The sequence below is a fragment of the Cetorhinus maximus genome, chromosome 23 (assembly GCF_964194155.1).
Source record: "Cetorhinus maximus chromosome 23, sCetMax3.hap1.1, whole genome shotgun sequence".
Taxonomy (NCBI): domain Eukaryota; kingdom Metazoa; phylum Chordata; class Chondrichthyes; order Lamniformes; family Cetorhinidae; genus Cetorhinus; species Cetorhinus maximus.
Window position 1 is genome coordinate 47782481 of NC_135901.1, and position 13676 is coordinate 47796156.

A 13676-nucleotide genomic window follows, 5' to 3' on the forward strand; every position below is an offset into this window, starting at 1 on the left:
AGGAAAAGACAGCTGGAATTTCTCTAACCTGTGATTTAAAAGGAGACATTCCCTGGTTCCCAGCAGTTACTTTTCTTCAGGAATTTTCTCATTCTCTCTAAACTCCCTTGCCCATTGTTAATTCTGTTATTTATGATAGTTACACAATTATAGGCATAAACATCACACATTATAATCTGATCAATTCTGTTCCTCACTCTGGTTTCAGTTTATATTGTGGTTAATAACAGGCAAACTCTGAACTTTTCCCTGATCTGATTCGAGTTTCCAAAGAGCTGATTCTGTGCAATGGAATGTCTTATCAGTATTGCCGTGGTGACCTGTCTGCATTGAACAGCCTATTTGAGTTTCTAATTCAGACTAAACTTCTCTATCCCATAACACACATTATATCAGAGAATTTACCTCAAAGTATTTTAGCCATGTTACAAGGGGTTCAGATACACGGATCTTTAAGTTTGAAGGGCAAGTTTAAAATGCTGTTTGAACCTGTTACTCCACTTTTCCTTATGAAATTAACTTGTAAATCATTGGTTAAGCTGCATTTAGAATATTGAGTCAAATCCTGGGCATCTTATAACAGGAATGATGTCAGGGCCATGGAGAGGGTGCAGGGGAGATTCACAGATGACACCACGGATGAGAGCCTCCAGCTAAAAAGGGATCCATTCGGCCCATTGAGCCTTTGACAGCTCTTTGAAGAGCGATCTGAATAGTCACTCCCCTACTGATTCCCCATGGCCCTGTCAATGTTTTCCTTCAAGCATTTCTCCAATTCCATTTTGAAAGATACTGTTGAACCCGCTCCCACCAAACTTTCAGACAGTGTATTCCAGATGATAACAACTGACTGTGGAATGAAATGTTTTCTCATAGTGACCTGTCTGCTGTGAAGCTCCTGTTTGAGTTTCTAACTTAATTACAATTTCTCTTTCCCAGGTGGAGAGACTGGAGAAACTGGGGGTCTTTTCATTAGAACTAAGCAGGATGAGAGAAGATGTGAGAAAGGAGTTCAAAACTGGATCAAAGACATAATCCAAAATATTCCAGACACTCCTTGTCCTTCAGGATCTGTGTCCAGGGGGAAACTGATGGTTTTTATCTCATCATCATTGAGGTCAACAACTACTGTCAGACTCAAACACTCTCCAATCAAATACAGCACGGATTAGGTACAGAGTAAACCCATCAGCCTGTCCCCCGGATACAGATAGCGAGGGACAGGGAGTATCCGGGACAATGACATTTCTCACTCAGTAAGGTAGAAATTGACCCTGTATCTCTCCCCATTAATCCTGAGCTCCACACAGCTTGAATCCTCCTCCTGTTTCCCTCCCTGTAACAGCACTGAGCTAAAGCCAGCCCATAATGAGCAGGGCTCAGGGAGAATGGTTACTAGGCACTGCAAAGATGTCATAAAGCAGCATCATTCAGCCCAGCTGGTCCTCTCCCTGTCCCTTTAAAGGTAGAAAACTGGGGCATCCTGTCTCCAAACACATCCCACCCTGTTCACATTGAGAATCCCAGGGTGGAAAACTGGGACATCCTGTCTCCAAACACATCCCACCCTGTTCACACTGAGAATCCCAGGGTGGAGAACTGGGACATCCTGTCTCCAAACACATCCCACCCTGTTCACACTGAGAATCCCAGGATGGAGAACTGGGACATCCTGTCTCCAAACACATCCCACCCTGTTCACACTGAGAATCCCAGTGTTTGGGAGATGACAGCAGGTTCGAACAGTGTGGAGAGGAGAGGGAGGTTGGAGATGAGGCAGTAAGGATGGTGGGGTGAAAGGTTTATTTTTTGAGGAGGGGGTGATGATGGCAGATTTGAAGGAGAGGGGGACAGTACCTGGAGAGAAAGAACCATTAACAATCTGATTGAACATGGGGTAGTTGGGTGATCAGCAGTTTAGTGGGAATAGAGTCAATGGAGCAGGAGGTGGGTCTCATGGACAAGATGAGCACTAAGGTGGCATGAGGGGAAATGGGGGTGGGGAAACTAAAGAAAGATGTGGGTTCAGGGCTCAGACAAGGGGGGACTTTAAATACAGTTTGTTCTGGTGGGCTAGTGGAAGGGAGGGAAGCAGCAGAGGCAGCTGATCAGATTGTGTCAATCTTAGTGACAAAGAAGCTCCATGAGCTCCTCACACTTGTTGCTGGTGGTGAGGATGGAGGAGACAGGGGAGAGGGAGAGCACTTTAAAAGAAGCTAACTTGTGTGAGAGATAATAACAGTGTGCATTCAACAAAAAGCTGATTTATTTGATTTTTAGCCAGAATATTAACCCCTATATGTGAGTGGAGCTTATTAACTTCAGCAGAAACAGACTCCAATGAATATGATTCAGTTTTGGATGTGATTAACAGCAAAATCCATTCACTGCAGTTACTTGTGAACTCGCTGGTGTCTCAGCAGGTTTGATGACCGAGTGAATCCCTTCCCACACTGGGAGCAGGTGAATGGCCTCTCCCCAGTGTGAACTCGCTGGTGTCTCAGCGGGTTGGATAAGTGAGTGAATCCTTTCCCACACTCAGAGCAGGTGAACGGCCTCTCCCCAGTGTGAATTCGCTGGTGTACAGTGAGTTCAGATGATGTCTTGAACCCAGTCCCACAGTGAGAGCACCTGAATGGTCGGTCGTCAGTGTGAACACGTTGATGGGACATCAGGTTCTTGGAACTTTTAAAACACTTCCCACAGTCTGGGCATTTAAAATGTCTCTCATCATTGTGAACATGTTGATGGGACATCAGTTCACCAGAATGTTTATAGCACTTCCCACAGTCTGGGCATTTAAAAGGTCTCTCATCAGTGTGAACTCGCTGGTGTATCAGCAGGTGAGATGACTGAGTGAATCCTTTCCCACACTCGGAGCATGTGAACGGCCTCTCCCCAGTGTGAATTCGCTGGTGTAGAATGAGTTGAGATGATCGCCTGAACCCAGTCCCGCAGTGAGAGCACCTGAACGGTCTCTCGTCAGTGTGAACACGTTGATGGGACAACAGCTCTCCAGTACTTTTGTAGCACTTCCCACAGTCTTGACATTTAAAAGGTCTCTTCCCAGTGTGAACTCGCTGATGTGACAGCAACTCGGACAACTGAGTGAATCCCTTCCCACACTCAGAGCAGGTAAATGGCCTCTCTCCGGTGTGAAGTCGCTGGTGTCGCATCAGGGTGGATGACTGAGTGAATGTCTTTCCACACTGGGAGCAGGTGAACGGCCTCTCCCCAGTGTGAACTCGCTGGTGTACAATGAGGTCAGATGATTGCCTGAACCCAGTCCCACAGTGAGAGCATCTGAACGGTCTCTCATCGGTGTGAATATGTTGGTGGGACATCAGATCTCCAAAACTTTTATTGCACTTCTCACAGTCTGGGCATGTAAAAGGTCTCTCTCCAGTGTGAACTCACTAGTGCCTCAGCAGGTGGGATAACTAAGTGAATCCCTTCCCACAGGTGAAGCAGGGAAACGGTCTCTCCCCAGTCTGTCAGCGCCGATGGGTTTCCAGCTCAGAGGGGGATCTGAATCCCTTCCCACAGTCTCACATTTCTATGCTTTGTCTCCGTTGTGATCATATTTATGTTTTGACAGATCAGATGATCGGCTGAAGCCACATCCACACACAGGACACGTGTATCATTTCCCCCCCACTGTGAACAGTACAACTTCTTTCCATGTTCAAAATCCGATGATATTCAGGTTGTGATAAATTGGGCGACTCCGTCAGATCCTGATGTGATGTTTGGTTTCAGTTTCCTGACTGCAAATCATCCCCTTCTAACACCCTGTGAAATTGATTTAAAACGGAAAAAAGGGAGTGAGAGAGAACCCACAAAAACACGAAGACAGGTTGTGAAATTGAGCAGAATGAATCTGGGAATTTGTGGGGCCGGCACGAGGAAAAAGTGACCATGAAAACTGCTGGATTGTCATAAAAAACCAACTGGTTCACTAATGTCCTTCAGGGAAGGGAACCTGCCACCCGGTTTGGGCTTACATAAGACTCTGGCCTCTATGACAGCACATAGATAGAGAGAGAGAGAGAGAGAGAGGTATCTAAGAGCAGCAGGGGGTGAAGGAGAAACATTTCATATTTCTACAACGCAACCAGAACTTTGACAGAATTTCCCAAACCCTCAACCTCCTCCCCCTAGAAGAACCAGGGTAGCAGGTGTATGTGAACATGATCAACTCTAAGTTCCCCTGAGAGTCACACACTGTCCTGACTTGTCTGATATCCAGTACTGGATGAGCAGACATTTCCTCCATTTAAATATTGAGAAGACTGATGCCATTGTCTTCAGCCCCCACTACAAACTCCACTCCCTAGACACCGACTCCATCCCTCTCCCTGATAACTGTCTGAGACTGAATCAGGCTGTTCACAATCATGGTGAAATATTTCACCCCAAGATGAGCTTCCAACCACATATCCACATCATCACCAAGACCGCCTATTTCCACCTCAGTAACATCGCCCGACTCCACCCCAGTCTCAGCTCATCTGCTGCTGAAACTCTCATCCATTCCTTTGTTACCTCTAGACTTAATTATCCTAACGCACTCCCGGCCGGCCTCCCACATTCAACCTCCCTGTAATTTTGAGGTCATTCAAAACTCTGCTGCCCGTGTGCTTACTCGCACCAAGTCTTGTTCACCCAGCTCCCCTGTGCTCAGTGACCCAGAAAGGTTCCTCGTTAGGAAGCAACTAAATTTTATATTTCTCATCCTTGTTTTCCTCCATGGTTGTGATCATCCCTATGTCTGTAATCTCCCCCAGCCACACACCCCTCCGAGATCTCTAAACTCATCTAATTCCAGCCTCTTGAGCATTCCTGATTTTAATCACTTCACCATTGGTGACTGTGCTTTCATTTGCCAAGGCCACAAGTTCTGGATTTTTGTCCTTGGACTTCTCCACCTCTCTTTCTCCCCTACAAATCATTCCTTAAAACCGACCTCTTTGACCAAGCTTTTGGTCACTTGCCCCAATATCTCCTTATGTGGCTCAATATCAAATGTTACTTTGTAACATTTCTGTGAAATGCCTTGTGAAGTTTTATTATGTTAAAGTCCCAGTATAAATACGAATTATTGTCACTGACTTGGACAGATACCGTTGTTCCACCTCATTAATAAGACATTGTAACTCAAAGCATGAAGCAGTTTGATGGACAAGTTGTTCTTATTCTGTCAATTAAGATTCCAAAAAGTTGACCCCAATAAAGATGGCCGCCGCGCATGCGCCCCGCCGGGCGTTGCCCCCAATAAAGATGGCGGCCGTTAACCCTGGGCCTGAAAGTGGGAGAAACCTCGGCGTAAACGAAGGGGACGGTCCAAAGTTTACCATAAGTTCTTTCTCTGTGTTTGCCGTTTACACAACATGTTTACGAAGCCAACCCGCCCACCGGCCTGATCCATCGCTCCCTTCTCCCCACCATTTTATCCACTCACCGATTGCGGAACTAAGAAGCGTCTCTTCATCGCCATTACTCACACTGCGCATGCTTCACTCCCAGCCCGGCCCCGCCCCTCATTCACTCCGATTGGTTGGAGTACCAACCACTCCCGCTCGGTCCTCCAGTCCCGCCCCCTCTTCCTATTGGTCCAGAGCTGCCGTCAATCAGCCGGGCATTGTGACGGTTTCAGATGGTGAGGGCGGCCACAGACTCAGCCTGACTTGTTGATTCTTGGCAGCATTTTCTGTTTGGGAATTAGAGCTAGAGATGGATGGTCAGTTCCCCTCTGTCCGGGGGGGATTCACACTCATTTCCCTAGTGCACTGATTATCACCTTTACTTTACATGAGAAAGTCCCCGGTTCAATCCCGGCTGGAAGCTTTGTGTTTACAATTGTTACTGAGGAGGAATTAACAGTGAGTTTAGTTTCATGTCGAACAGGGGGACAGTTATTGTCTCATTCTTTAAAAGCTCCTTCTTCACCTGTAAACAGGGAACGATAATTCAGAGAAAGCTGATCCACTGTGACCCTGAAACAAGATCCTGCAGATGCTGGAAATCCGAGCACAAAACAGAAAATGTTGGAAACATTCAGCAGGTCAACAGCTTCTCTGGAGTTGGAAACAGAGTGAATGTTTCAGGTCGGTGACTTTTTATAGAAAATGGAAGAATTTGGAGATGTAATAGTTTACAAACAAGTACAGAGTCTGGGAAAAGAGACGAGGAAAGAACAAACGGTCTTGTGATGGGATGGAAGGCTGGAGTGATTAAATGACAAAGGGGATGATGATACAACATTGGGTGATAATGAGACAAGTAAATAAACTAATGGGACAAGAGGAGAAACAAAAGACAGGTCCAGAGGAGGGATAAATGGCAACAGCAGAACCGACTGTCTGAAAAAAATGGGAGTGGTGGCAATGATCTGAAATTGTTGAAATGAAGCTTGAGTCTAGGAGGTTGTGAAGTGTCAAATAAAAGATGAGCTGCTGTTTCCCGAGCTTCCACTGAGCTTCATTGGAACAGTGCAGGAGGCTGAGGACAGAGAGTTCAGACCAAAAGTGATTCCTAGAATTAAAACAGTAAATGAGCAGAAGCTCAGGATCACAGTTGCAGACTGAATGGTGATGTTCCGCAAAACAGTCACCCAATCGGGAATTAGTCTCCTCAGCGTAGAGGAGATCACATTGTGAGCAGTGAAAACACAATACTGAATAGCAAGAAGTACAAGTAAATGACTGTGTCATCCGAAAAGTGTGTGGAAAATGCCCTCGAATGTGGGAAGGGAGAAGGTGACAATGAATCTGTTTCAATAAGTCTGTAACAGAGCAGTGCAGTGTCGTTCTGCTGTACCTTTCATTTTAAAGGGAATTTTCAGATTTTTTTCTCACTATGTGCTTGGGTTGTGGACGAGAATGTTTTCACTCTTCTCCATTGATCTTAAGAAAGACTTGGTCTGTAAGATACCGTCACTGTGAGACTGATAATGGATCATTTTTATATCTAAGTTCAGTGAGATCTGATCACTTACTGAGTGAGTCAATCTGTGAAATTGTAACTCAAATAGCCACAGTTACTGCAGGTGATTCTCTGGCTACAATGAGATCGATAAGAAAGGAATCAGGAGCGTGGAGACCCACCCAGCTGGACACCAGTGGAGAGGCATTGGAGGAGGATGGTTTGGTCAATGGTGTCAAAGGCTGCGGACAGGCCGAGAAAGAAATGAGGGAGAGTTTGGGTGATAAACAGTTTAGTGCGAATAGGGTTGATGGAGCAAGAGGTGGGTCTTATGGACAAGATGAGCACTGAGGGGAAATGGGAGAGAAACTGGATAAAGATGTGGGTTCAGGGCTCAGACAAGGGGAAGCTTTAGAGACAGTTTGTCCCGGTGGGGTAGTGGAAGGGAGGGAAACAGCAGAGGCAGCTGATCGGATTGTCTCAATCTTAGTGACAAAGAAGCTCCATGAGCTCCTCACACTTGTTGTTGGAGGTGAGGATGGAGGAGAAAGGGAGAGCACTTCAAAAGGAAGTAACTTGTGTCAGAGATATCGAAAAGATTCATCACACTGTGTTAAACACCAAACGGATTGATTTGAATTTTATCCAGAATATTAACACCTATAACTGGGCTGGAGTTCATTAACATCAGCAAAAACAAACCCCAATGAATACGGTCCAGTCCTGGATGTGATTAACAGCAAAATCCCATCACTGTAGTTACTTGTGAACTCGCAGGTGTGTTATCAGGTGGGATAACTGACTGAAACTTTTCCCACACTCAGAGCAAGTGAATGGTTTCTCCCCAGTGTGAACTCGCTGGTGTGTCTGCAGGTTCCATGACTGAGTGAATCCCTTCCCACACTCGGAGCAGGTGAACGGCCTCTGCCTAGTGTGAATTCGCTGGTGGTCAGTGAGGTCATTTGATCGCCTGAACCCAGTCCCACAGTGAGAGCACCTGAACGGTCTCTCATCAGTGTGAACACGTTGATGGTACAGCAGGTCCCTGGAACTTTTATAACAGTTCCTGCAGTCTGGGCATTTAAAAGGTCTCTCATCAGTGTGAACTTGTTGGTGTCTCAGCAGGGTGGATAATTGAGTGAATCCTGTCCCACACTTGGAGCAAGTGAATGGTCTCTCCCCAGTGTGAACCCGCTGGTGTGTCAGCAGGTTGGATGACCGATTAAATCCCTTCCCACATTCAAAGCAGGTGAACAGCCTCTCCCCAGTGTGAATTCGCTGGTGTTCAGTGAGTTGAGATGATCGTATAAACCCAGTTCCACACTGAGAGCACCTGAACGGTCTCTCATCAGTGTGAACACGTTGATGGGACATCAGTTCCCCAGAACTTTTAAAGCCCTTCCCACAGTCCAGACATTTGAAAGGTCTCTCCCCTGTGTGAACTCGCTGGTGTCTCTGCAGGTTGGGTGACTGAGTGAATCCCTCCCCACACTCAGAGCAGGTGAATGGCCTCTCCCCAGTGTGAACTCGCTGGTGTGTCAGCAGGTTGTATAATCGAGTGAATCCCTTCCCACACTCGGAGCAGGTGAACGGTCTCTCCCCAGTGTGAATGCACCGATGAGTTTCCAGCTGAACTGGGTAATTAAATCTTTTCCCACAATCGCCACATTTCCACAGCTTCTCTGCTTTGTGATGGCATTTATGTTTTGACAGGTCAGATGATTGGCTGAAGCCTCGTCCACACACAGGACATGTGTACAGTTTCTCACCACTGTGAACTGTGCTTTTTCCTTCCATGTTCAAAATCCGATAATGTTCAGGTTACGATAAATTGGGCGACTCGACTCCGTCAGATCCTGATGTGATGTTTGGTTTCAGTTTCCCAACCGCAAATTCTCTCCTTCTAATACCCTGTGAAATTGATTCAAAACAGAAAAAAGGGAGTGAGAGAGAACCCACAAAAACACAAAGGCAGGTTGTGAAATTGAGCTGAATGAAACTGGGAATTTGTGGGGCCGGCACGAGGAAAAAGTGACCATGAAAACTGCTGGATTGTCATAAAAACCCAACTGGTTCACTAATGTCCTTTAGGGAAGGGAACCTGTCATGCTGCCTGGGTCTATACAAAACTCTGGCCTCTATTGGAGCAGAGAGAGAGAGAGAGATGGGCGATGCAGGTGTATGTGAACACCATCACTTCCAAGTTCCCCTCCAAGTCACACAATGTCCTGACTTGTCTGACATCCAGTACTGGATGAGGAGAAATTTCCTCCATTTAAAAATTGGGAAGACCAAAGTCATTGTCTTCAGTCCCCGCGACAAACTCCACTCCCCAGACACCGACTCCATCCCTCTCCCTGACAACTGTCTGAGACTGAACCAGACTGTTCACAACCATGGTGAAATATTTCACCCCAAGATGAGCTTCCAAACAAAAATCCACATCTTCTCCAAGACCGTCTATTTTCACTCAGTAACATCGCCGACTCAGCCCTCGTCTCAGCTCATCTGCCTTTTGAGGAAGAGAATTCCAAAGATTCACTACCCTCTGAGAGAGAAGCATTCCCCTCATCTCTGTCTTAAATGTGCGCCCCCTTATTTTTAATCAGTGACCCCTCATTCTGAATTCTCCCACAAGAGGAAAGTTCCTCACCACAACGACCCTGTCAAGAGCCCTCAGGATCTTAAAGGTTTGATTCAAGTCATATCTTCCCCTTCTAAATTCCAGCAGATACAAGCCTAATCTGTCCAATCTTTCCTCATAACACAATCCGCCCATTCCTGGTATTAGTCTAGTAACCTTTTTCTAAGCTGCATCTAACACATTTACATGTTTCCTGAAATAAGGAGACCAGTACTGTACACAGTTCTCCAGATGTGATCTCACCTGTGCCCTGTACAACTGAAGCATAACCTCCCTACTTTTGTTCTCAATTCCCCTCACAACAAATGATAACATTCTATTAGATTTCCTAATTACCCATTGTACCTGCATACTAACCTTTTGTGACTCATGCACGAGGACACCCAGATCCCCCTGAATCTCAAGAGCTCTGCAATCTCTCACCATTTAGATATGTTTTTTTATTCTGCCTGCCAAGATGAACAATTCCACATTTGCCCGCATTACACTCCATTTGCCAGATCTTTGCCACTCACTTAACCTATCTATGTCCCTTTGTAGCCTCCTTATGTCCTCTTCACAGCTTACTTTCCTACCTTTGTGTCATCAGCAAATTTAGCAACCATACCCTTGGTCCCTTCATCCAAGTCATTTCTATAAACTGTAAAAAGTTGAGGCTCCAGCACTAATCCCAGTGGCACACCATTCGTTACATCCCACCAACCAGAAAAACACACATTCATGCCGACTCTGTTTCCTGTTAGCTAGCCAATCTTCTACCCATGCCGATATGTTACCCACTACACCATGAGCTTTTATTTTCCACAATAACCTTTGATGTGGAACTTTATCAAATGCCTTCTGGAAATCTACATGCAGCACATCCAGCGATTCCCCCTCATCCACAGCACACATGACTCCAAAGAACTCCAATAAATTGGTTAAACATGATTTCCCTTTCACAAAACCATATTGACTCTGCCTGATTACCTTTAATTTTTCTTCATGCTCTGCCACAATGTCTTTAATAATAGCTTCTAATATTTTACCTACGACAGATGTTAAGCTAACTGGTCTGTAATTTCGTGCCTTCTGTCTCCCTCCCTTTTTGTATAAAGGAGTTACATTTGCTAATTTCCAATCTAATGGAACCTCCCTGAGTCTAGGGAATTTTAATAAATTAAAACCAATGCATCAACTATGTCACTAGCCACTTCTTTTAAGACCCTAGGATGAAGTCCATCAGGAACCGGGGACTTGTCAGCCCACAGCTTCAACAATTTGCTCAGTACCACTTCACTGGGGATTGTAATTTTCTTGAGTTCCTCCCTCCCTTCCAGGTCCCGATTTACATCTATTTTTTGGGATGTTACTTTGATCCTATTTTCTGAAGACCGATGTAAATACCTGTTTAATTCATCTGCCAGCTCCTTATTTTCCATTATTAATTTGCAGACTCACTTTCTATAGGACCAATGCTCACTTTCATAACTCTTTTCTTTTTTCAATGTCTATAGAACTTCTTTTCTTATCTTAATATCTGCCTTTATCTTTCTAGCTGGCTTTCACTCATACTCTAATTTACCCATCATTATAAATCCCTTCATCATCCTTTGCTGTTTTAAAATATTCTCACCAATCTTCTGACCTGCCATCCATCTTTGCGCAATTTCCTTTAAGTTTGATATTATCTTTAACTTTCTGAGTTAACTACACGTGAGGGTCATCCCCTTGAAACTTTTCTCTCTTGTTTGAATGTATCTATTTATTCTGTGTATTCTGAAATATCCCCTCAAATGTCTGCCACTGCATCTCCATTGGCCCATCCCCTTACCTAATTTGCCAGTTCACTTCCGCTAGCGCTATTGGAAAACCTTACCAGGTCAGGCAGTATCCGTGGAGAGTGAAACGAAGAGTTAATGTTTCAGGGTGTGCAGAATGAAATATGGGGAATAAAGATGGTGCAAAATCTGATGGGCAATCTAAGCTCAGAAGTGGAAGAGAAATGGACTATAGCACAGGAAAAACAATTCCTGACTATGAAAGATACTGTGGGAAGATAAAGCTGGGAAGCCAGCAGCACATGGTCAGTGAATGGCAGTGGTGGACACCTCATTGAGACAGTCGGCAGGATTAACAGTAAAATCCTAAACAAAGCTAAACTACACGCAGTATTAGAGACAGAGGAAGTTAGACAATGGTAGAGAGGTGATCAGGGAGGGCAGAGGCGAAACAGAGCAATGGATGGTCATGGGTTCAGATCCACAGGAAAGGACTCACACCAGCCCCAGAGCAATGGAACCTCTCACAGAAACAGAGCACAGAACTAAAAACTCGAAATTGTAGATGAATGGTACTTTGAAATACTCGCTTCTGAAACAATTTCACCATTTTTAAATTTAAAATCGCCTGCTGGAGCCTGCAGCTGAAAAGATATCATAAGCACTGGAGTCAGAGAAAAATCTCCTAGTTGAGGAAATACCCGGGGGTCGGGGTGATGTCACCGTGTAATTGTCGACGTGTGATGATGTCACAGCGTAATTGTCCATGTGTGATGATGTCACAGACACACAGAACATCTGGGTCTGTGCAAACCAGTGATCACCACACATTATGAAGGATGTGAGGATCCTGAGGTTTATATGAGCCAGTTAAAGGCTGTTTCCATAAACTAATCGTAAAATGATGCAGCGACACAGTTTAAAGATTTTGGGCAAGATCTACCGGAGAGATATGAGGAAGAAATTTTACACAGTGAGTGCTAATGACCTAGAACATATTGCTTACACTCAGTGGCCGATAATATCCAGGTCCTGATGAATCGAGTGATTCTATCAGACTTTGAGGTGATGTTTGGTTTGAATTTCCCATCTGCAAAACCTCATCTTCTAGCATCCTATACATGGAGTACTAAAAATCCATTCCTGTCAGTCTAGGGTAGAAATTTCTCCTGGTCTGAGTTTGCTGTGTGTAAATCCCCCCTTTCTAACCCCCTGTAAAAGGAGTTTCCAAAATCCATCCCTGTCAGTCCTGGACAGGAATGCACATTCTCTGCTCCTGCTACCTAGACCAGGATGACCGCGCATGCGCCCTTATGCACATTGCCCCCTATAAAGATGGCGGCCGTTACCCCGGGCCTGGCGAAGTGAGAAATCCAGATTTTTTTCGGCCTGTTCTCTGCAAATACAAGACCGGTACCTTGTTATTTGGGATATGTGGCCTGCACTGTGTCTTTATGAAGCCTCCCTGCCCAGTCCGCTGGCTCCATTCCTCCTCACACACCCACTAACTCAGTTAGTTTCCTCCATTCGACATTCACTCACCCGCTCTGAGCAGCTTCAGTCACAGACCAGCACTGCGCATGCTCGTGAAACAGACCGAAATGCGCATGCTCCAAAGGGCAGTCGATGAGCACATGCGCATCGAGCTTCTCTAATGAAGATAGGGCACATTCTGAGCCGCAGCGAATGCTGGGTGTCTGCTCCGCCATTGAACGTCGATATATAGAATCAAAATCTATGTCCTCTGATCAGAATACGATGGGGGCCATAGGGCCAACATTTCAAATTGTTGAGTGAACTGATGCAGCGACCAAATTGCACTGACATCCGCAACAATTCTCTCCTGGATGTAACTAGTAACAGCAGAACAAACTCTTACAGTTAGATCTGGACTCACTAAAGTCTCAGCAGATGGGGTGAACTGATGATATTTCTTCAATATACATGGAATATTTAAACCGTGTCTTGCCAGTAGCAATGCTTCAATTGTGGATCAAATCCTTTGAACTTTTAAAGCTGGAGTGTTAACTTGTGGGCTAACTGAATAAATCCTTTCACATGCATGAAGTATCTGAATGGTCTCTCACCACTGAGACTGTGTTGCCATGTCAGTAAATGAGTTGATACGGTGAATCCCTTTCCATTTCCAGCTGGTGAACAATATGTTAACATTGTGAGTTTACCTATACAGTTTCAGCTCAGACATGGATCTCGGAGTCTACTGATCATGGATTCCACATTCTTAACACAAATCATTTAAAGAAAATCAAAATACTGCAGATGCCGGCTATATGAAATGAAACAGAAAATGCTGGAATTCTCAGCAGATCTGATAGCGTCTCTGGAGA

At 45.1% G+C, this 13676-nt stretch overlaps 1 protein-coding gene and 1 long non-coding RNA gene across 2 annotated transcripts in view; one reads left to right on the top strand and one right to left on the bottom strand.

The window, feature by feature from the left end:
* The window catches only part of LOC144698301 (uncharacterized), a 290571-nt gene that overhangs the window by 17762 nt on the left and 259133 nt on the right, over positions 1-13676 (top strand). The gene's annotated exons all lie outside the window — the stretch shown is intronic.
* Positions 2249-8721, bottom strand: LOC144698529 (uncharacterized). Its single transcript, XM_078570464.1, has 2 exons — positions 7693-8721; positions 2249-3281 (listed from the first exon to the last, which is right to left on the bottom strand). Exons 1-2 carry the CDS (start codon positions 8719-8721, stop codon positions 2394-2396), a joined length of 1917 nt encoding a protein of 638 aa, XP_078426590.1. The 3' UTR covers positions 2249-2393.